Source organism: Staurois parvus, unplaced genomic scaffold (genome assembly GCF_062004578.1).
Source record: "Staurois parvus isolate SC_StPar_1 unplaced genomic scaffold, SC_StPar_1.0 ptg000745l, whole genome shotgun sequence".
In the NCBI taxonomy this organism is placed as follows: domain Eukaryota; kingdom Metazoa; phylum Chordata; class Amphibia; order Anura; family Ranidae; genus Staurois; species Staurois parvus.
Window position 1 is genome coordinate 2,153,772 of NW_028318541.1, and position 23,753 is coordinate 2,177,524.

Sequence of the window (23,753 nt, forward strand, 5' to 3'; positions counted from 1 at the left end):
AGTGTCAGCTCCTCTGGTCACTGGCTCAGACATACAACGCTCCAGTATAGGGCAGCACTATACACGGACCCTTAGGTCTAAGCGGATCCGGGGGGAGCGAAACCCGATGGGCGCGGCTATCTGTAGTTAGGGGGCGGGGCTGGACGGTGACTGGCTGTCAGACGGAGTTGTTGCAGGAAGGGGCGTGGTGTACGGCGCGTTGCCCGTCAGCTGCGAGGAAAGGGGTGGAGCCCGCTATGAAGGGGCCGTGACAGAGTGGGAGTCGCGCGTTGATGACGTAGGCGGAGGCCGCGCCAGCAGCAGCAGCGGGGGATCCGGTGAATCGTCGGCCCGGTGGTGGAGAGAGGAGCCCCGGTCTCATTTCCTCCTCATCTCAGGTAATAGAGCGCTGTGCGGGTCCCACAACCTCTGCAAGGGTCCGTCCCACTGCTGAGGCCGCCATGTACAGTGGGCCCCCTGTCACCTCACCCCCGGGATCCATGAGGCTGGTGTAGGGGGGAGGGGTGCTCCAGATTGATGAGGTGAGTATTGTCCAGGAATAAAATAATTCCTCAGTGTGAGGTGACCGGTTCTCTTCACTGCCCCCCATTAATGTCACCGTCCTAGTGTCTGGGCCCAGGTGACCGGTCCTCTTCACTGAGACACCACCATCCCCCCACAGTGTCACCCCGGCAACCCATTAACTGGGTTTCCTGTGTGTGTGCACGCGTGGTGACAGGAACTCCTTGCTAAGATCGCCATCATTCCCCATTCTGATTGGCTGGAACTCGGTGACAGGTTCTCTTCAATGGCTCTGGGCTAAGACTGTGCCCTACCCCCGCACAGCGTCACCCTGGTACCCCATTGGCTGGGCCTCCGCAGGCGTCGGGTGACATTGCACAAAGGGGTTGCCAATGGCAGATCCAGCAAAGAGAACTGAGGGGAAATAAGGACTTTGCAGGGGGTCGATTGATATCCGAATTATTGCCCCCCGAAGGCTATCGGATGACTCTGAAGTGTGGCTGGCCACAGGTTCTCTTTGCTGGATCTGCCAATGGTGACCCCTTTCTACAATGTCACCTGATGACAGGTTCACTTTAATAGCCCTGGACTGAGACCACCTCCGTCCCCCCTCCTGCCCCAATGTCAGCATTCCTCCCCCCTATGTGGGCATTCCTCCCCCCTATGTCAGCATTCCTCCCCCCTATGTCAGCATTCCTCCCCTCCCTGCTGTGTCACCCGCTGTACCCTATTGGCTGGGTTTACAGTGTGTGCGGTGACGGGCGGTTTACTAAGATCACCGTGATCCCCCGTCCCGATTGGCTGAGCCTCGGTGACGGGTTCTCTTTACTGAGATCGTCATCACCCCCCCTGCAACGCTCTCGTCCCTCCCCCGTAGTGTCACCCCCTGAACGCTATTGGCTTGGTTTACAGTGTGTGCGGTGACAGGGGCTCTTTACTAAGATCGCCATCATCCCCCATTCCGATTGGCTGGGCCTCAGTGACAGGTTTGCTGAAATGGCTTTGGGCTAAGGCTGCCATCACCCCCAACCCCCCCCCCCCCCCCGTGTCACTCCCTGCATCCTATTGGCTGGGCCAGCAGTATGTGTACACTATAATATATTTTCTACACTGAGACTGATTTTGATTTCCCAACCACCCCTCCCCCTAAAAAAAAATCCTCATCCATGTCCGCTCCTATTGGCTGGTCTACTGTGACATGTTCTCATCACTGCCATTGGAATCCCCCGGCTCCTCCTCTATCAGTGTCCCCTTCCTATTGGCTGGGTCCCAGTGACAGGTTCTCTTTTATGGTATTAGACCAAGACTGCCTTCACCCCACTCACCAGTGTCACCCTTTGCAGTGACAGGGGGTCTTTAAAGGATACATTCACCTTTGGAACACGTAACATGTCCCCATAGCTGCAGCCGCCCCCCCCCCCCCCCCCACCGGCAGGTAATACGGGGAGAAGTTTTTCCGTACTATCTGTCAAATTTGAAAACAGCGCGGCCCTGGAGGGCTCCGCCCACACAGCCGCATCATTCATTCACAGACTTCCATGAGTGAATGGACCACAGGTCCCAACAGCCTTAGCAGCTGTCAGCTTTTAGTTTTCAATGAACTACTACAGTGCTGTGGAGCGCCATGGTAGTTCATTGAACCTTCCTGTCAGAATATCCGATTGACCGTACATCCTGTATGGCAGGCAGATATTCTGACAGGTCTGCAGGAGACCAGGAGATCTACTGATCGCTGGTGCAATGCTGTCCAGGCTCCTTTGGACAAAAATAATAAATGCACAATTTTTATACCTGCAAAAAAATCTGCATTTATTATTTTTGTCCAAAAGGCGAACTTATCCTTTAATGGCACAGACCAATACTACCATCACCGCCCCCTCCCCCCAATGCCAGCAATGTCATCTCCCTATCAGCTGGTCTGTGACAGGTTCTCTTTACAGGCGGAGCAGGTGTGGCTCCACCCTGCAGTATAACCTCCATCATTGGATTTGGACTGATCTCCAGTTAGTGGTGAAATGTTCTGCGATTTTGGGCGCCTCTTACTGCAGTGATGAGTTCTCTTCAGTTGATTCTGCTCCTGTGACGGGTGATATGATGGAGCACTTGGGGAACCAGGTCAATGCTGTCGCTGTACATTCCACACTGCGTGCATCTCTGTGCCTCCTTCCCCTCCACCACACTTTTTTGTTTCAGCGCATAATCCAATACCTCGTATGCCATGGCAGCCAATATAACTTAATCTAATATGGCTGTGTGACTTTTAAATAAAGTTGGTTTAAAAAAAAAAATAGTGAACAGTGTGATGTGATCCCACTGCACACTAGCTGCTGTGATTTAGCCCTCAATCTCTGCATTGGGGAAGGGGGGGATGGGCTTTATTAACTAATGTTTTTGTTGTTTTTTTTTTTTTTTGTTCTTTTAACCACTTGCCTCCTGAGGATCCCCCCCCCTCCTTCCCGACTAGGTCATTTTTTGCGTTACTTTAACTGACAATTGCGTGGTCGTGCAACGCTTCACCCAAATAACATTTATGTCCTTTTTTACCCACGAATTGAGCTTCCTTTCGGTGGTATTTTATCACCTGTACAGTTTTGACTTTTTGCTATTGAACATGTCCAGTAAAAAAAAAAAAAAAAAATTTCATAAATTTAGGCCAAAATGTGTTCTGCTCCATGTCTTTGCTAAACAAAAATCCCAATTCGTGTAAATTAATTGGTTTCCGTGAAAGTTATAGCGTTTACAAACGGCGGTGTAGATAATGGGATTTTTTTGCTACTAGTAATGGCAGCGATCAGCAACTTTTAGCAGGACTGTGGTGAACATTCTGACACTAGGGGGAACTAACTTGGTGCCACTGACACCCCAGTGACACCAATACAGTGATCCGTGCTAAAAAAATACCCCCACTGACACTGTACTAATGGCACTGGACAGGAAGGGGTTACTGTGAGGGGCGATCAAAGGGTTAACTGTGTGCTGAGAGTGTTTTACTAGGGACCGGGTGGGGTGTGTGCTTCACTGTAAGCACACTGATCAGGATGGCTGTACTGTGCACAGTGATCCAGAGCAGTGGGATTGAGCTGACAGAGAGGAAGACTGTTTGTAAAAAAACAATATTCCTCCCTGTCGGACATGCTCGGTAATCATAAAGCGCCGGCGGGTAATTACCACCGGGGACCTGGTGATTGACATCCGCGGCCGCGAATGGTGGCACGGGTAGTGCTCGCGCGCGCCCCACCCGGAAATGCAAAATGACGTGATTCTGCGCACAGGTGCCGCCCTGTAGCAGTATATCTACTACAGGGCGGTCCATAAGTGGTTAATTTACTGCAGGAAAAAAAGGATAGGATATTTGGGATTGTTTACATTTACCTTTCTAAAAAAAAAATAAAAAAAAAAAGTCCCACAATTTCCCCCCTTTAACCTTTGCAGACATTCAGAGCTTCACTTCCTTCACTATGAATTGGTTGGTTGTGAACATTGGTGATGGCTGTGATTAGCTTTCAGCAATCACAAGGTACAGAGCCACATTGTGGCTGATCTGAGTCACCACAACAACAGCTCAGATCACAGCCATACATGAATGCACTGGCCACTCGTGTGTTTTCTGCAGCTCCATTTATAAACGGCGCTCCAGATAATCGTGTCGGCCTTTGGATAACAGTACAGTATTTTAGTTTCACCTCTTGCCAACCACATAAGTTACACATCCCGGCCTTAAGGTGGTTGTAAAGGCAATTTTTTATTTTAAATGTATCCGCTTAACCTCTGGAAGATTTTACCCCCTTCGTGACCAATTTTTGCTGTGTGGCACAGCACTACTTTAACTGGCAATTGCGCGGTCATGCAACGCTATACCCAAATAAAGAGTATGTAATTTTTTTCACACAAATAGAGCTTTCTTTTGGTGATATTCGATCACTACTGAGTATATTTTTTTATTATATAAATGAAAAAAACGAACATTTTGGGGAAAAAAAACCCTAATATTTTCTGTTATGAAATATATCCGATTATAAAATACCAAAACAAATTTCTTCATAACTTTAGGCCAAACTGTATTCTGTTGCATATCTTTAGTTAAATCCCAATAAGTGCATATTAATTGGTTTGTCCAGAAGTTAGAACGTCAACAGTTTATGGAATGCATACTGGAATTTTTATTTATTTTTTTTATAGTAGTGATGGCGGTGATCAGCGACTTATAGTTGGACTGTGATAGTGCGGCAGGCAATCTGACACTGACATCACCAGTGACCCTAATACAGTGATCAGTGCTGATACTATACACCAGTCTTTCTCAACCAGGGTGCCTTGAAGTGTCTTCAGGGGTGCCTTGGCAAAATGTCTAAAAATTGCCCAAAACTTGTATACAAGCCAGTGGGTGGAACAAGCCTGCCTTTTAGTTACACAAAGCCATAGATTTTCCTAGTGCCCTATTACGACCTTCTAGCTGCCGGCATCCTGACAACCAATGACATCATCAGTTGATAAGGAGGTTGTCAGCCGCCTGCACAGCATCCTAGCTTGATCATCCCCTGCCCCTCTCTGTCAGTGCTGGGGTCACATTAACTCAGTGATGGAGCAAAACTGAGGGAGAAGAGAAACATGGGAATACTAGTCAGTACCAGTGTGCAGAAGTGTATTTGCTTTAGAAGAATAAATCGCCTCTAATATTGGGGGTCCTACATGTGTGGATGTTGCTGCGTTATATAAAACTATTAGAATAGTTATTCACATTTTAGAATGGGGTGCTCTTTTAAAATTATGGGCAGTGTTGAGGCACCCCATTTTAGAACGGCATCTTAAGACTTTACAAAGTTTTTTTTTAAAGGGTGCCTTGGGACAGTCCATAGTTTTAAAGGGTGCCTTGACTAAAAAAAGGTTGAGAAACACTGCTATACACTGTCACTGCACTAATGACACTGACTGGGAAGGGGTTAACATCTAGGCACAATCAAAGGGTTAACTGTGTGCCTAACAAGTGTAATGTGTGTGATATGCGCTTGTTTTACTAAGCGATGTGACTGTTTGAGGGGAAAAACCACCCAAAAACAACCACATCGCTGCTGTCTGTACAGGGCTCTGTGTTTTGTCAACACAGGGCTCTGTACTGTCATTCGCTAAGCCCACCAGAAGGTCCCGGCCATTAACCTCCCTGGCGGTATTCCCGAGTGTAGCTCGGGGTAACATTTCAGTACCAAAAGCGGTAACCCCGAGCTACACTTGGGAATACCATGCGGCACTGCTCCGGCATGTGTTCTTCACTTACCTTACCCTGCGCTCCCACGATGTGTCCCCTGCAGCGTCCCCGGCCATCTCCTCCGGCCGATGCCGGCATCCGGCTTCTGTGTCCTGTCCCTGTGACGTCGGGACGTACGGGCGCCGCCGGCGGCGGGAAATTTAAAAATTTTAAAAAATGTCATTTTTTTTTTTTTTTACATTTTACACAGTAAAACATTGCTGTTTCAACCTATTTCACATACATTTTGTCCCGAGTTCTTTGTCCGGCGCCCTGCCTGCATTTTTACCATTCTTTCTGCCTGGAAACTGAGAAATGTCCATGGCGTCCAAAAAGCGTCCCTTTAGGTCAAAAGCGGTTTAGATCAGCTAGAGAACAGCGATAGTAAATCAGAACCACTTACAGAATTGAGTGATAATGATTCGTGGGGGAAATTCGTCATCAGAAACTGAAAACGATTTTGCGACTGAGCTCAGCAATGTGCAAACTTGGCGCTCTATTTCACATTTCAGTGTTTTTGGTTTGATTATATTATTGAATTAAATTTTTTATTATTTTTATATTATTTTTATGATTATTTATTAAATTATAATTTATGATTTTGTGTTTCAAATTTTATCATACCCGGGATGTTTACTAGACTCTTGTTCAGACAGATTTCAGTGAGTTTTTCCTAAAAATTACAGCCTACAATAAAAAAAATACATATTTCCATGCAAAAAAATGGTACCGCTTTCAGCACCAAAAATCTGAAATAATCATACCGCCAGGGAGGTTAATCACTGGCTGGGACCTGCTGAATGACCGCACAGGCCGAGCGACTACAGCGTTCCACTTTTCCAGCATCTGTCCGTGCAGATCACCAGCTCGTTCTGCCGTCTCAGTGTGAGGGGCTACAAAACCCTACAAGGAAAAAGATCGTTTAATAAAGATTCTTCTATTCAAAGGGCTCCAACGTTTTATTTTTAGTGAGCGTGGACAGAAAAAGACCGACTGGCCCACCACTTCGTTTTCAGCCTTGGGTTTTAGTGTAGATCTATTTTTACCCCAAGTAGGGACTCGTCGGCTTCCTTTTCTTGATTGAAAAAAAAAAAAAAAGAACTGCGCTGCCTATCCCCAAACCACAAAGTAAATCCAGCAGATCAAAATCAGCCTCTATATATAGTCAAAGATCTGATATCAAACAAAATGGGCCACGCTCTTCAACAATGTGGAGAAAGCAAATTTATATAAAAAAAATAGAGGTGAAGTTATCAGAAGCTTTGTCCCCATTGGAAGTTTTCTCCTCTATTCCTGATTTGGTAATAATTACTCCTCACTTTGTCTCGGAGACACTAGGGAATCTCCCCAGCGGGGACACAGCAATTAAACCTTGACTTATTTATTTCAGGGCAATTTACGCCGCGCTTTACATATATATTGTACATTCACATCAGTCCCTAACCCTCAAGGGGTGTACAATCTAAGGTCCCTAACCCTCAAGGGGTGTACAATCTAAGGTCCCTAACCCTCAAGGGGTGTACAATCTAAGGTCCCTAACCCTCAAGGGGCGTACAATCTAAGGTCCCTAACTCACATTCATACATACACATACTAGGGACAATTTAGACAGGAGCCAGTTAACCTACCAGCATGTCTTTGGAGTGTGGGAGGAAACCTGAGTACCCGGAGGAAACCCACGCAGGCACAGGGAGAACATGCAGACTTCAGGCAGGTAGTGCTGTGGGTGGGATTTATTTATTATTTATTTATTTCAGGTACTTATATAGCACCATCAATTTACGCAGCACTTTACATATATATTGTACATTCACATCAGTCCCTAACCCTCAAGAGGTGTACAATCTAAGGTCCCTAACTTACATTCACATACACATACTAGGGACAATTTAGACAGGAGCCAATTAACCTACCAGCATGTCTTTGGAGTGTGGGAGGAAACCCCCGCAGGCACAGGGAGAACATGCAAACTCCAGGCAGGTGGTGCCGTGGTTGGGATTCAAACCAACGACCCGAGTACTGCCAGGCGGAACTGAGTAGAGGTGACGTGCTTTATATAAAGTATTTCAGGTACTTGTATAGCGCCGTCAATTTACGCATTACTTTACATATATATATTGTACATTCCAGGGTGGATTTGATTTAAATCACTAGTCAGTAAGGCTTGATGTAAATCCTAGTTTTCTACATAAAGACTAATTCTTGCTGGTATAACTTTAATATGCAAGTAGATGAAGATTTTTAGAATAACAACTTTTCATATTAGTTTTGTTATAACCAGTTTAATAGGTTAATCATTCATATTTAAAAAGGGGGGGGGGGGGAGGTGCAGCGCTATGTAACTTAGCAGACAATAAAATCAAACACACATAATAAACAGTGACTATGTGCTGATAAAATAAAGCCACTAGGTGGTGGCTATGAAGTGAAGGAAGTGCAAGATAAATAAAAAAGTCTAATAGAGGGGTGCTCTTAAGATCCGAGATGATCCTCAGACATCCAATATTTGGAACTGCCAGGTGATAAAAATTGTAAAGATTGCGCACTCACCAGATACGCAATCTTTAAGCGCATTTGTATGTGATGTCACTGGACCTCCGGTGTCATCAAACTGGTCAGGTCAGCATGACTTTCACTGCCTGGTACTTGGATAGATGCGGCTGCTCTGAAGGTCTGGCTGGTTCCCACCAGGACTCAAATAAACAGAGAGGGCCACATAGTGTGATATCCTTAGAGTATCTTTATTATATATGCAGGTACAGGATAGCAGAGAAAATCCAATGAAAGAAATGTACTGACTCAGATGCAAACAAAGATGGCCACCGGGGCCCCTCGTGGCGGCCGACCTACTGTAGCCTTCCCTAATCATTCATATTTGGACAACTTTTCTGTTGTACTTAGGAAGTTGTACTTCTTCTTGTGCAGATCTATTCCACTCCAAACAATCAGAAAAATATTGTTTCTATTCTATTCACTGAACTTCTTGAAACTTAGCAGTGAAGGGGCTGATTCTGTATTCATAGGTTTGTAGAAGTTAGGATGAAGGTCTTTTTCTTGACTCTGTTCATGTTATAACATTTTTGCTGTGAAGAAGAGGCATGTGATCTCCGCTGAGTCAAATTCAGTTTTGAGAACTGCAAAGTAAACCAATCATCTGTGATAATATCTTGTAGGCAGAGAAACTGCCCAATAATCTTACAAAAACCTCTGGAAGAGCATGACATGGTGAATGGATTCATGGAATTTATTTACCAAACCAATTAAACATATACAGCCTTATTCTACATAATTAAAAAACTAATCTTTATTTCATGATGGAATAACCTTTGGATGGTAATATATTTTCCTCAAAAAGCATTTTATTTAAAAAAAATCCGATTTAAATAAAAAAAATCAGATTTAAATCAAAATGTGATTTAAATAAAAAAAAATCTGATTTTTTTTTTTTTTGATTTTTAAAAAAAAATCATTGATTTTTATCCACCCCGGTACATTCACATCAGTCCCTAACCCTCAAGGGGCGTACAATCTAAGGTCCCTAACTCACATTCATACATACACATACTAGGGACAATTTAGACAGGATCCAATTCACCTACCAGCATGTCTTTGGAGTGTGGGAGGAAACCGGAGTACCTGGAGGGAACCCATGCAGGCACAGGGAGAACATGCAAACTCCAGGCAGGAGGTTCCATGCTTTGGATTCAAACCAACGACCCGAGTACTGCCAGGGGGAAGTGCTAGTTCTTCCATTGAACACTCCTAAGCTTTTGGCTTTTGATCCTTTTTGCTGCCATTTACATCCGCGGTTTCATCCTCTTGGCAATGTGTGTAAATCTGAGAAGCCAACTATTGGTGGAAGAAAGGGATTGGACAGCTGTACAGCCGTGAGATTGTGTCCACGCATCCTGGCAGTAATTGTTCTCTCTGCACGTGTTCCCATTGGCGGACCTGGCACCGGAATTTTGGGTGTCGCTAGGTAGAGGGGAGGGACATCAGCGAACAACTGTTTGCTGATCTCCCCTTCCTACTAAGAACCTGCAAGCAATGTGTAAAATGTCCCTTCTGGGTCAGGCTGTCCCTGTCTTCTGGTCTGCCTGGGAACTAACCTAGTGGTTTGTGATCTGTGCTTCATTGACGGGCAGGTGAGACACCGGGGGTCTAAAAGACACTGATGTCTCATTAAAGAGAACCTGTCACAAAAAAAGGTGGCTTTATGTTTCCTATGTCATGAACAATAAAGTTTCAGTTAAAAAATTAAAAAAAATCAGATCTTTTAAGATCCCCCCCACATAAATGCGCATATGGACATAATTACACCCGTCGGTGGCACTTGCACATGGAAACCTTGAATACAAATACACTTTACAAATTGCCACACGCCGAGTGAGAGCAAAATATCCAGGCTTGTTATTCAAAGTAAACTCTAAAGGTGGCAATACACAATTAGAAAATCGACCAATCGGTCATCCGATGACCGAGAGGCATTCGTTCGTTGGTCAAAATCGTGGCCCACATTAACCAATCTAAAAAAATCGTTCAGGCAATACGTAGTGTTGACGTCTTCCATACAAGTGGAAGTGATGCAGTGTGCGTGTGACCTTGTGGCCACGCCCCTTCCGGCCAGAACGAGCGATATACACAACAATGACCAGCAATGAGGATAATATCGTTTATTACATGACCTATATACATCAATAGTGATACATAAACTATAATCTGCAGAATTCTGGTTTCATCATCTCATTAAGCCAATCTACTTTTAGCCTCCCTGGAGGTATTCCTGAGTGTAGCTCGGGGTAAAGTTTCAGCACCACAAGCGGTAACCCCCCCGAGATACACTCAGGAATACACTGCAGCGTTGCTCCGGGATCTCTTCTGCACTTACCTTGTCCTGCGCTCCCACGATGTCCCTCCTGCAGTGTCCCTGGCAATGTCCTCCGGCCGATGCCGGCATCTGTCTTCCGGGTTCCATTCCCTGCGACGTCGGGACGTACGGGGGATGGAACTGGCGGGATATTTGATAATTGTAAAAGTGACATTCACTAAATACACTAAAATCACATAGTATAACATTCCTGTATCAAACCATTTCACATACATTTTGTCCCGAGTGCTTTGTCCGGCGCCCTGCCTGCATTTTTACTGTTCTTTCTGCCTGGAAACTGAGAAACGTCCATGGGGTCCAAAAAGCGTCCCTTTAGGTCAAAAGCGGTTTTAGACCGGCTAGAGAACAGCGATAGTAAATCAGAACCACTTGCAGAATTGAGTGATAATGATTTGTGGGGGAAATTCCTCATCAGACACTGAAAACGATTCTGCGACTTTGCTCAGCGATGTGCGAACTTGGCGCTCTATTTCACATTTCAGTGTTTTTGGTTTGATTACATTATTGAATTAAATTTATTATTATTATATTATTATTTTTTATGATTATTTATTAAATTATAATTTATGATTTCGTGTTTCAAGTTTTATCATCCCCGGGATGTTTACTAGACTCTTGTTCGGACAGATTTCAGTGAGTTATTCCTAAAAATTACAGCCTACAATAAAAAAAATACATATTTCCATGCAAAAAATTTTTACTGCTTTGAGCACAGAAATATGGACATAATCAGACCGCTAGGGAGGTTAACATTTGGATTTTTCGTTCGTGTTTCCGAAGATTCCTTGGACATAAACATCCGGGTCATCTTCTGTTTCCGCTCACGTGTGACAGCGCTTGATAGATTTTTTTCCCGTACGACCATCATACCAGCACATAGAAAATCGGTTGAATGTGAAACATCAAACTTTTTCACTGTTCAACCGGATTTTTTCATTCACAATATCGTTATTGGTTAAAACATCCTGCTCAACAACAAAGAGAAAATCGTTCGATCAGTGGTTCCGCAAAATTTTTCGTACAATTTTCTTATGTGTACGGGGCATTACCTGATGACCTGTAGGGGGGCATTTAACCACATGCCGCCCAGCCACTGTAGAAATACGGTGGCACGGCTGGCAAAAGCACATTTTAAAACATGTGTTTTGTAAATAGGGGGCGCACGCGAGGCGCGCTGCCGCCCTACCTGTCCCGCCGATCAGAGCCGCAGATGTCAGTCCTTACCGGCTATGTCCCGGCGATCGGCGGCAATCGCTGATAGAGAGCACAGCTGCAGTAGCTGTGCTTTCTGTCAGTTCCCTGACAGCTCCAGGACACGCTGATCGGGACAGAAGAGTTTCTCTCTCCCGATCAGCAGTGTTCCGTGCAGTACACCCCCCGCCCCCTAGTAAAACACTCCCCTCACACAGTTAACCCTTTTCCTGAATAAACTTAACCCCAGTGCCATTAGTACAGTGTCAGTGTTTTTTTTTTTTGCACTGATCACTGTTTTGGTGTCACTGGGGATGTCAGTGACCCCAAGTCAGTACCCCCCAATGTCAGAATGTCCGCCACAGTCCCGCCATAAATCGCTGATCACCACCATAAGTCACTGATCGCCGCCATTATTAGTATAAAAAAAACCTAAAAATCCCAGTATCTTTCCCCCCATTTGTAAACGCTATAACTTTCACGTAAACCAATTAATTTACACGTATTGGGTTTTTATTTTTTAGCAAAGACATGTCGCAGAATGCATTTTGGCAGAAATTTATAACTAAATTTGATTTTTAAATTTTTTTTTTACTGGACATGTTTTATAGCAAAACGTCCAAAAAATTGGTTTTTTTTCCTCAAAATTGTCAGACTTTTTTTTTTTATAGCGCAAGAAGTAAAAACCGCACAGGCGATCAAATACCACCGAAAGAAAGCTCAATTTGTGGGAAAAAAAAGGATGTAAATTTCATTTATGTACCGTATTGCATGACCGCGCAATTGTCCGTTAAACTAGCGCAGCGCTGTATAGCAAAAAAATGGTGTAAATTGCAGTATCTATACCATAGTTTTTAGACGCTATACCTTCCACACAAAGCAATCAATATACACTTATTGGAATTTTTTTTACCAAAAACATGGAGCAGAATACATTTTGTCCTAAATTTATAACCAACTTTGAGTTTACTATATATTTTTTATAGCTGAAAGTAAAAAATATTGTTTTTCTTCAAAATTTGTGGCCTTTTTGTTTATAGCGTGAAAAATAAAAAGCGCACAGGTGATCAAATACCACCGACAGAAAGCTCTATTTGTGTGAAAAAAAGGACGTAAATTTCGTTTGGGTGCAGCATTGCATGACTGCGCAATTATCAGTTGAATTAGTGCAGCGCCGAGTAGCAAAAAGAGGCCTGGTCATTAAGGGGGGTAAATCCTCAGGAGGGCAAGTGGTTAAAGCATCACCTATGGAAAATTTCTGGTGCCAAGGTTTGTTGCCGTTTCACGGGTGCACATCATTGTAGGGCTTGACATGGATATTTATTTACTCAGCACTGCCTCGTCTTTTAGATTTTTCCCCAAAAAATGGGTATTATATTGTGACTGTGTTCCCTAAAATTAACTTTAGTGTATTTTTTGCTGAAAAAATCTGAAACTACCACCATTTTTTATTTTTTTTTTCTCCAGGGTCTCTAATTTTAGAAAATATATAATGTTGGGGCATTTTAAGTCGGTGAAAGGGTTAAATGCCAATGGACTTTACATTTGTGGAAGCGGGAGTCTCTCTGTAGAGGACTGAAACCCTCCATTCTGAATCCTACCTCGAGCAGGCAAAGCTCATGCTCCCTGCAGCCTGGAGAATTCTGTGATTGCAAAGGGAATGGGTAGGACCTCTGCAGAGACACCACTGCTTCCACACAGAGAACAAGAGTCCTTCTCTTATAGCATGCTGGCGGGGGACAGGCTTTTCTACTTAAGCTTTGACTGTTTTTTAAAGAAAACCAACTGTAAGACTTTGCACCCCTTTTGTCTTGATGGACCTGCAATGTATTTACCTGTAAAACAAGGAACAGTGAGCGCACCAGCCTTGCGCATTACCTTTGCGATGACTTTATTGTATTGATAAAATAGATGTGTGCTCACAAAACGCATTAGGAGTTCAGGTACATCAGTGGCCACAGTGGCCGTAGGCGACCTGCTCCACGAACTACGTCCCAAACACAAGAAGACCCTCCAAATGGCAGACATTCTGTGCTGCCATCCATGTCTGTTGGCAAGTTGCTTTGGGGTGTCATTTAGGATGTGACCCGTGTGGAGTGTTTTGCTGCAATTCCATGAAATCGTTTATATGGGTCCTTCAGTTCGCTTTAAAGATGCGCCAGAAGACAGGAACCTGTAACAACCAATTACGTGTCTTCATCCAAACTATAGTCCATGAGCCGCATGCGACTCACTACGACATTGTACCTGGCCCACAGCTGATATGCACAGCTCTCGCCTCTCCCCTCTCACCCCCACGTGAAGTAAGGAGGGGGGGAAGTCTGATGGAGACATTGATGGGGGGGGAGTCTGATGGAGACATTGATGGGGGGGGGAGTCTGATGGAGACATTGATGGGGGGGGGGGAGTCTGATGGAGACATTGATGGGGGGGGGGAGTCTGATGGAGACATTGATGGGGGGGGGGGAGTCTGATGGAGACATTGATGGGGGGGAAGTCTGATGGAGACATTGATGGGGGGGGGAGTCTGATGGAGACATTGATGGGGGGGGGAGTCTGATGGAGACATTGATGGGGGGGGGAGTCTGATGGAGACATTGATGGGGGGGGGGAGTCTGATGGAGACATTGATGGGGGGGGGGGGAGTCTGATGGAGACATTGATGGGGGGGGGGGGAGTCTGATGGAGACATTGATGGGGGGGGAGTCTGATGGAGACATTGATGGGGGGGGAGTCTGATGGAGACATTGATGGGGGGGGGGGGGGAGTCTGATGGAGACATTGATGGGGGGGGAGTCTGATGGAGACATTGATGGGGGGGGGGAGTCTGATGGAGACATTGATGGGGGGGGGGGAGTCTGATGGAGACATTGATGGGGGGGGGGGAGTCTGATGGAGACATTGATGGGGGGGGGGGAGTCTGATGGAGACATGGGGGGGGGGGAGTCTGATGGAGACATGGGGGGGGGGGGAGTCTGATGGAGACATGGGGGGGGGGGAGTCTGATGGAGACATGATGGGGGGGAAGTCTGATGGAGACATTGATGGGGGGGAAGTCTGATGGAGACAGTGATGGGGGGGGGGAGTCTGATGGAGACAGTGATGGGGGGGGGGGAGTCTGATGGAGACAGTGATGGGGGGGGGAGTCTGATGGAGACAGTGATGGGGGGGGGGGAGTCTGATGGAGACAGTGATGGGGGGGGGGGAGTCTGATGGAGACAGTGATGGGGGGGGGGAGTCTGATGGAGACAGTGATGGGGGGGGGGGAGTCTGATGGAGACAGTGATGGGGGGGGGGAGTCTGATGGAGACAGTGATGGGGGGGGGGAGTCTGATGGAGACAGTGATGGGGGGGGGGGGGGAGTCTGATGGAGACAGTGATGGGGGGGGGGGGGAGTCTGATGGAGACAGTGATGGGGGGGGGGGGGGAGTCTGATGGAGACAGTGATGGGGGGGGGGGAGTCTGATGGAGACAGTGATGGGGGGGAGTCTGATGGAGACATTGATGGGGGGGAAGTCTGATGGAGACATTGATGGGGGGGGGGGGAAGTCTGATGGAGACATTGATGGGGGGGGGGAAGTCTGATGGAGACATTGATGGGGGGGGGGAAGTCTGATGGAGACATTGATGGGGGGGGGAAGTCTGATGGAGACATTGATGGGGGGGGGGAAGTCTGATGGAGACATTGATGGGGGGGGGGGGAAGTCTGATGGAGACATTGATAGGGGGGGGGGGAAGTCTGATGGAGACATTGATAGGGGGGGGGGGAAGTCTGATGGAGACATTGATGGGGGGGAAGTCTGATGGAGACATTGATGGGGGGGGGGGGGGGAAGTCTGATGGAGACATTGATGGGGGGGGGGGGAAGTCTGATGGAGACATTGATGGGGGGGGGGAAGTCTGATGGAGACATTGATGGGGGGGGGGGGGGAAGTCTGATGGAGACATTGATGGGGGGGGAAGTCTGATGGAGACATTGATGGGGGGGGAAGTCTGATGGAGACATTGATGGGGGGGGGAAGTCTGATGGAGACATTGATGGGGGGGGAAGTCTGATGGAGACATTGATGGGGGGGGGGGGGGAAGTCTGATGGAGACATTGATGGGGGGGGGGGGGGAAGTCTGATGGAGACATTGATGGGGGGGGAAGTCTGATGGAGACATTGATGGGGGGGGGGGAAGTCTGATGGAGACATTGATGGGGGGGGGGGGGAAGTCTGATGGAGACATTGATGGGGGGGGAAGTCTGATGGAGACATTGATGGGGGGGGAAGTCTGATGGAGACATTGATGGGGGGGGAAGTCTGATGGAGACATTGATGGGGGGGGGAAGTCTGATGGAGACATTGATGGGGGGGGGAAGTCTGATGGAGACATTGATGGGGGGGGGGAAGTCTGATGGAGACATTGGCGGGGGGGGGGGGGAAGTCTGATGGAGACATTGGCAGGGGGGGGGGGAAGTCTGATGGAGACATTGGCGGGGGGGGGGGATGTCTGATGGAGACATTGGCGGGGGGGGGGGGGGGGAAGTCTGATGGAGACATTGGCGGGGGGGGGGGGGGGGAAGTCTGATGGAGACATTGGCGGGGGGGGAAGTCTGATGGAGACATTGACGGGGGGGGGGGGAAATCTGATGGAGACATTGACGGGGGGGGGGGGAAATCTGATGGAGACATTGACGGGGGGGGGGGAAATCTGATGGAGACATTGACGGGGGGGGGGAAATCTGATGGAGACATGGGGGGGGGGGGAATCTGATGGAGACATGGGGGGGGGGGGGAATCTGATGGAGACATGGGGGGGGGGGGAATCTGATGGAGACATGGGGGGGGGGGGAATCTGATGGAGACATTGATGGAGGGGGAAATCTGATGGGGGGGGGGAGAGGACCCTTATGGGGGGGAGAGGACCCTGATGGAGACAGTGATGGGGGTTGGGGGAGAGGACCCTGATGGAGACATTGATGGGGGGGGAAATCTGATGGGGGGGGGGGGGGAGAGGACCCTGATGGAGACATTGATGGGGGTTGGGGGAGAGGACCCTGATGGAGACATTGATGGGGGGTTGGGGGAGAGGACCCTGATGGAGACATTGATGTAAGCCGGGGGGGGCTCTGATGGAGACATTGCTGCAAGGGGGGATGCTGATGAAGACACTGATGTAAAGGGCGGGGGAGGGGGCTCTTTTTTGCTCCTCCTCTTTGTTGGGAATGTTTGTCATTCATATGTATACCGTTTTGTTTGTTGTTCATCCCAGGAATAGTTATAAGATGATCCTCATACTGAAATGTTTGGAGACCCCCCTGGTTTAGTACAATGCACTATGGAATGGTTCAATGTAGAAATCTGTTTAACTCCTTTTATTTCTGATCTTTAGCTAGATTAAAAAACAAACAAGAGCAATGCTGCATTCAGGACATGTCAGGGACTGTGTTTTCCATGCACACATAACGTGTGTCATCACATTTACATGCATACATCCTATGTGGACTGCCTCTGCACGGCCGACATGTAAATATCAATTTTGTGCAGCAGGTGGCGCCAACATCACTGTTCTCTCATTGCTGATGCTTACATCTCCTCCTGGATGAGGCACATACACAGGATGACCTCGGCCTTCAGTCATTCGGTATCAGCCGAGGTCATTCTGCATATGCGCTGCCACCACAGAAATGGTTCATTCATGGCTGACCTGTAATTGGCAGCACACATTATTTACATGTTGGCCCAGAGTAGTGGCTAATAGGGTCAAAGTCCGCATGTAAACTTAGCACGGGCCTTACGTGTGTACAGTGTATGGACAGCTTTTTATGCTGGTTCCTGCTGCCAGCAAGATCCTGTGTAAATCAATATGGCCATGCGAGTCCTTAAAGGGGAATTCCTGGATAAAGCGAACTACTCTTAGCCACTTGCCTACCGGGCACTTTCCCCGCCTCTTCCGGCCCAGGCCAATTTTCAGCTTTCAGCGCTGTCGCACTTTGAATGACAATTGCGCGGTCATGCAACACTGTACCCATATGAAATTTTTACAATTTTTTTCACACAAATAGAGCTTTCTTTTGGTGGTATTTACTTGCCGCTGGGTTTTTTATGTTTTGTGCTATAAACAAAAAAGGGCAAACATTTTGAAAAAGTTTTTCTTTGCTTCTATTATAAAATTTTGCAAACAGGTAATTTTTCTCCTTCACTGATGTGCGTTGATGAGGCTGCACTGACTGGCAGCACTGCTGGGCACTGACTGGCAGCACTGCTGGGCACTGACTGGCAGCACTGCTGGGCACTGACTGGCAGCACTGCTGGGCACTGACTGGCGACACTGCTGGGCACTGACTGGCGACACTGCTGGGCACAAGTGGGTGGCACTGCTTGGCACAGATCATCAGGGAAGTGCCCTGATGATCGGTGCCGATGCGTGCTGACAATTGCCGGTTATTGGCAGTACTTTCCTCACACTGTGACAGCGTGAGTTAAGTGCAGCTGATAACCGACAACTGCACTTACCGGTGATCTGCTTTGTCATTGGATACAGCTGATCACGTGATAAAAGGCTGCTGTGATTGGCCTTTTACCACATCACGTTATCCGCTGTGTAGGACACAGCTATCACAGAGATTGCCGGGGGTGCACGGGAGGGTGCGTTCTGGGAGGACATCATATGTGGCATTTTTAAGATCAGTTAGGTTTATCCTGGAATTTCCCTTTTAATGTGTATGTTACAATCAGTGGAGAAAGGCCCCCTGTCCTGTCCGGTTCAGCTGTTTCCATAAAGCATATTAGTAGGGTTGCAGTGATGCCAGTATTGATATTGGTGCTGATACTAAACACTTGCTTGAGTACCCGTGTAAATTGAGGTGCGATTTGAGCACATACAAAATGAATGGGCTCAAATCGCATGTGATTTGAACTGGAATGCGGTGCCATTCCTGCCCGAATCACGTTTCCCTGCAGGTGCAATGCGATTTGAGCCATTCTTTTTGTATGGGCTCAAATCGCACTGGAAAGGTATCGGCACACATGTATCGGTACTCATACTCGCCGATAAAGAAACAGTATCAGTGCAACCCTACAACACAGGCAGCAGCTGCTGACCGTAATGTGAAGTCCCCTGTCCTCCGCTCCTATCACCGGCTCTGGAAGGTAGACTGAAATTACTTTTTAAATAAATAAGCCATTTAGTGATGATAATGTATTTAAAAAAGTGCTTATAATATACTCATTTGTAGTAAATGTTGGAGAATGTTCAGCATTCACATACATTTTACCTTTTTTTTCCAGGTACGTTTGACCCATGGCTGCAGCCGACAGTCCTGAACGAGATCCCCTTTCTCCAGAGGAAATCATACCTGACCTGACAGATGATGAAGACGAGGACAGGGACCTCTTATCGGACCGTGAACTGGACAGAGATGACAACAGTAGTGATCTGCTGATCAATAAACGTTCCCCCGATGATGGGGCCTTTCCAGAGTCCAACTCCCCCATGCCATGGGAGAATCCTTCCCCAAAGGCTATGTATAGCGATTCATTAGATAATAAAGGTTCTCCTGATGACCGAGCCTCCCCGGAACTCGGCTCCCCCATGCCGTGGGAGAACCCTTCTCCCAAAGCTCCCTTTGGTGATTTTCTGGACAGTAAAGGTTCCCCAGATTACAGGGGCTCCCCAGAACCGAATTCACCCATGCCATGGGATAATCCTTCTCCAAAAGCTGACACGGAAGAAAGAGACCTATCCAATCTCATCTCTAAAACCATCGACTCTTCTCCGAAGGACAACCGAGAACTGGACATCGCAATCAAGGACAATCCAGACTCTCCCATTAATGCTGAAGAACCAGACAGGAGCCCCATCAAGTCTCCTCTCTTGGATGACGAGGATCGTCTGAGTGAGATCAGATCTCCTGGCTCTGGCAGTGAGCTGACCCGAGACGAGCCCCGTTCTCCCGCTGTCTGTCGGGACAGTGACACCAACAACGACTTGAGGGATGAGGCGTCTTCCGTAATGCGGGAACTGGATGAACATGAACTGGATTATGATGAGGAGGTTCCAGAGGAACCAACTGGCCTGAACCAAGAGGACGAATCGGAGAAACTTGGCGGTGATGATGAAGATGAGAAAGATGAGAAGGAAAAAGATGAGTCTCCTGAGGAGGCCAAGGAGTCCACCAATGACCTGAAAGACAGGGATACTCCAAAAGATAAGAAGAAAGAGGAGGACGATGGCGAGATTGATGAGGGGGAGATTGATGTGAGTACAATATGGTGTTTGTTTTATAGAATATCATCCTGGTAACAAATTGGAGTTTAAAGCCTAACTTCAGGTTTATTGTTCCTCTAAATAGTTTGTATGGCCAAGCTGGCCCAATCAAACTATTTACTGCACTAGCAGGAGCGCTTGCTGGGCACACTGTATTACCTCTATATGGCCTCAGCTACTTACAGTGCCGTGTCCCGTCAGTGGGACCTGGACTTCCCGTCTCTCCTGGAATAAAATGAGTCGGGCAGAGCATTGCTGAGCCGTTCACAGAATCCTTTAGGTGAGAGTTACTAAAACTGGTTACAGAAGTGCACTTAGAAGTGCACCCTCCTGTGACACAGATTCAGCCGACGCCAGGCTGACATCAGAGCTGGTTCAGGCTCTGCAGAGATTCTACAGTAATGTCGGGATCTGCCAAGATGACTGACTGGCATCTGGCTCAGCCTTGCAGCGCAGTGCTGAGAGCCTGAGCCAGCTGCTTCTGCTCCCTCCCCAGCCCGGTGCTCCGGTGAGCTCTGGAGGGCCAGAGAGTGGTGACTGACAGTCATGGCCCTCTGCACAGAGTAGACCTGAGAACTGAGCGATCAGCAGTCTTGATCACTCCGTTCCCAGTAGAGAGCTTATAGGGCGGACAGATGCAGCTCAGATCAATGCTGCAGCCATTTAGGTGAGTATATAGGTTTGTTTGTTTTTTTTTCTTGCATGTCTTTTAATTGGAAAGTAAAGTCCAAGTATCCCACTTACAGAAGGAAACCTTGTACATAGGACATTCCAGCAGGGTACTGTGACTCCTGTACTCAGCCACTAGGGGTCACCACTGGGGTAATCAGCATGCTGTCATCTCTACCCCACCTGACGTCGGTGACCCCTAGTGGCTGAGTGCAGGACTTGCAGTGCCCTGCTGGATTGTTCTATGTACAAGGTTTCCTTCTGAAAGTGGGATACTTGGATTTTACTTTTCAGTTAAAGTTCCACTCACCTGTCAAAAAATAAAGGTCAGCAGCTACAAAAACTGTAGGTGCTGACTTTTAAATAACAGCCACTTAGCTGTCTCTCGGTCCCGTGGTGTGTCCCCCGCAGCCAGTTTCACTGGCCGTCCTTTATTCCAGGAGGCCGGCAGCTTCAGTGTGGGCACCCGGCTGTGACAGCTTGCGGCTTCACAGCCGGGTACCCACTGCACATGTGCGAGTAGCTCTGCGCTTCATGAATGGTCCTGTAGTCTTCTGGGACCTGTCACATGTACCACAAGACTACAGGAAGGGAGGACACCTTCTGTTTCCTATCGCCTAGGCGATCGGACCGGAAGTGGGAACGGGTACCTGTTAAATTCAGGTACCAGCTTCCCGCCCCCCAAAGGTGCCAATCCATAACATGGAGCAGTCCTTAAAGCGGAACTTAACCTTTTGGGTGGAGCTCCGCTTTAAAGAAATGGCAGCAGTATGCTGTTGCGCTCTGTAGTTTGTTTTGTATCAAAGGAGCGCTCCTCCCCATGTGCTGCATGGACACATTGTGGGAACCTTCTTGATTGACAAACTAATCTTATCACTGGATCTGTTGTGGATGTTGCTTGTGGTACAATGTTGCTAATCCCAGTGAGTGCTGCTGTAGTTTACTATAAATATTGTTACAGTTTCTCTTGGTGTGTAGTGCAGATTTGGTCCAGGAGATCATTTTCTTGTGTTACATAATTCTAACACTAGAGGTCACCCAAGGTGCCCCTGGAATATACATGGATGTAGTGAAATGGCGGTTCCACTAGATGTCGCTATTGTCATATAGAAGTCAGAGCGGTAGGGGGTTAGAGTGGAAGTGCACACATCTGATCCTCTGCAATACTTCAAGCAGAACTCTGATTAAACTTTGTTTTTGTGTTGGACATTTTTCCTCACTCCTCTCTCATTGATTATAAATTAAAAAAAAAAAAAAAAAAAGTGCAACAATAAAAGCCTCAAAAAGGTTCTAACCCATCCAAGGCTAGAAAAAATTGGGCAGAGGTTCCACCGAAAAGGTGAATTAACATCGGATCATACCCCCCCCCCCCCCCGCTCCCGTCCCAGTCAGGGCATTCGATATCCCTGCTCTTCTTCTTCATGCAGCGCTTCCAGGATGAACCAAAGCAATTCTAATTGGTCAGCTCTATCACAGAGCATCGCTCTGATCCATCCTGGAAGCACTGTACAGAGAAGAGGAAGGAGAGCGGAGATCTCAAACCCCTGGACTGCTGGATGGACTGTGGGCGCACTGACCGCTCCGCATCCCTAGAGGTAAGTACAGCGGGGAGGATGTACGATGTTCACCTTTTCATTTTTTCCCTGGAAAGGCCAATAAGAATACTGCAGTGGAAACCTCACAAAGGTTCTAACCCTTCCAAGACTAAAAAAATATTTCACCAATGTTCCACTTGATGTTGTTTTGTTTTTTTTGTTTTTTTTTTTTATTAGTCTGTTATCAGAAGGCTGGTATAGGTATTTATATAGTCATCTAAGAGACAAAGATGCCTTACTTAGTCACTGTCCTTACCATACTGAGGTTTATTGAACATTTTGTGGGGGATGGGGGTGTCCTCAGAAGGGGGACACACCCAGAAGCATCAGATGCTGAAAAACGAGTGCAGAGTGGGTTAGAGGAGGGTAGAAGGTGGTTATTTGCCTGGAGCAGGGGCGGACTGACCATTTGGAAACTCGGGCACTGCCCGAGGGCCCGGGGTCAGTAGGGGGCCCCATGAGATGCCCCTGGTACCTTTTTTCATAGCCTTTTTTTGAATTTGGGCAAGGACACGGGCCCCATGATCCCCTATTGCTCGGGGGGCCCCATGAGTTATCAGTCCGCCCCTGGTCTGGAGATGTGAAGGTGATCCTATATAATAAGAAGCTTTATTTATACCTTTCTGATGTCTGGAGAGCAGAGGTCTGAGTCACTATCTGACACTTCTGGCTGTGTATTGTAATGTGTTTCCTGCTGGGCGCTGTGGTTTCTCCTGCAGACCCCTATGTTCCTACAGAGCAGGCAGTCTGTGGGAGGAACCATAGTGCCCAGTGAGGGGGAACACACCATCTAACACACCCAGGAGTATCCGCTCTCGGAATTCAAGAGATTTTTGAGGAAAGAAGTTTACTGCATACCGGAAAGGTAAGTACAAAGCTTATTTACTGACTGCTCCATCTTCAGATTGTTTTACACAGCGACAGGGTCACTTTAAACTCTTTTATGGTCATGATTGTATGTCTCCTTTCAGTGTTGTGTGAACATTTCTGCCGATCATGACCTGTAATATCTCTCTGGTACAATGTTCTGTGTTCTCAGGATGATGATCTGGAGGAAGGAGAGGTGAAGGATCCCAATGACAGGAAAACCAGACCGCGGATGACCTGCCGATTCTTCATGAAAGGTAAGAGAATCTCATCTACTGCATATGATTTCATCTTACAACCTCAGAATTGTAATAATACAAACAATAGATATTACTGACAATCCTATATGAGAATACTGGGAAAATCTCATTTTATGTTGGGAGTGCTGCCTGTCTGCTAGCCAACTCTTTCCACAACTTCTTGGATTCCCTGCATGCTTTGCAGCTTCCCTTTCATTTCTAAGGACTACATATCCAATGGTACCTTGCTGCGTGCAAGTTGATTCTTGCAGACTCCGCCTTCTAAAACTCCTCCTCTCAGAATGCGG

At 47.1% G+C, this 23,753-nt stretch overlaps 1 protein-coding gene across 1 annotated transcript; it reads left to right on the forward strand.

Annotated features, from left to right (window-relative positions):
• Positions 1–236: 236 nt before the first annotated feature.
• Positions 237–23,463, forward strand: LOC149445188 (uncharacterized; the record flags this gene model as incomplete). Its single annotated transcript, XM_089654114.1, has 3 exons — positions 237–377; positions 19,097–20,066; positions 23,379–23,463. Coding segments are annotated over exons 2-3 (1,042 nt in total), but the record flags the coding sequence as incomplete, so codon positions are not given.
• Positions 23,464–23,753: the final 290 nt, after the last annotated feature.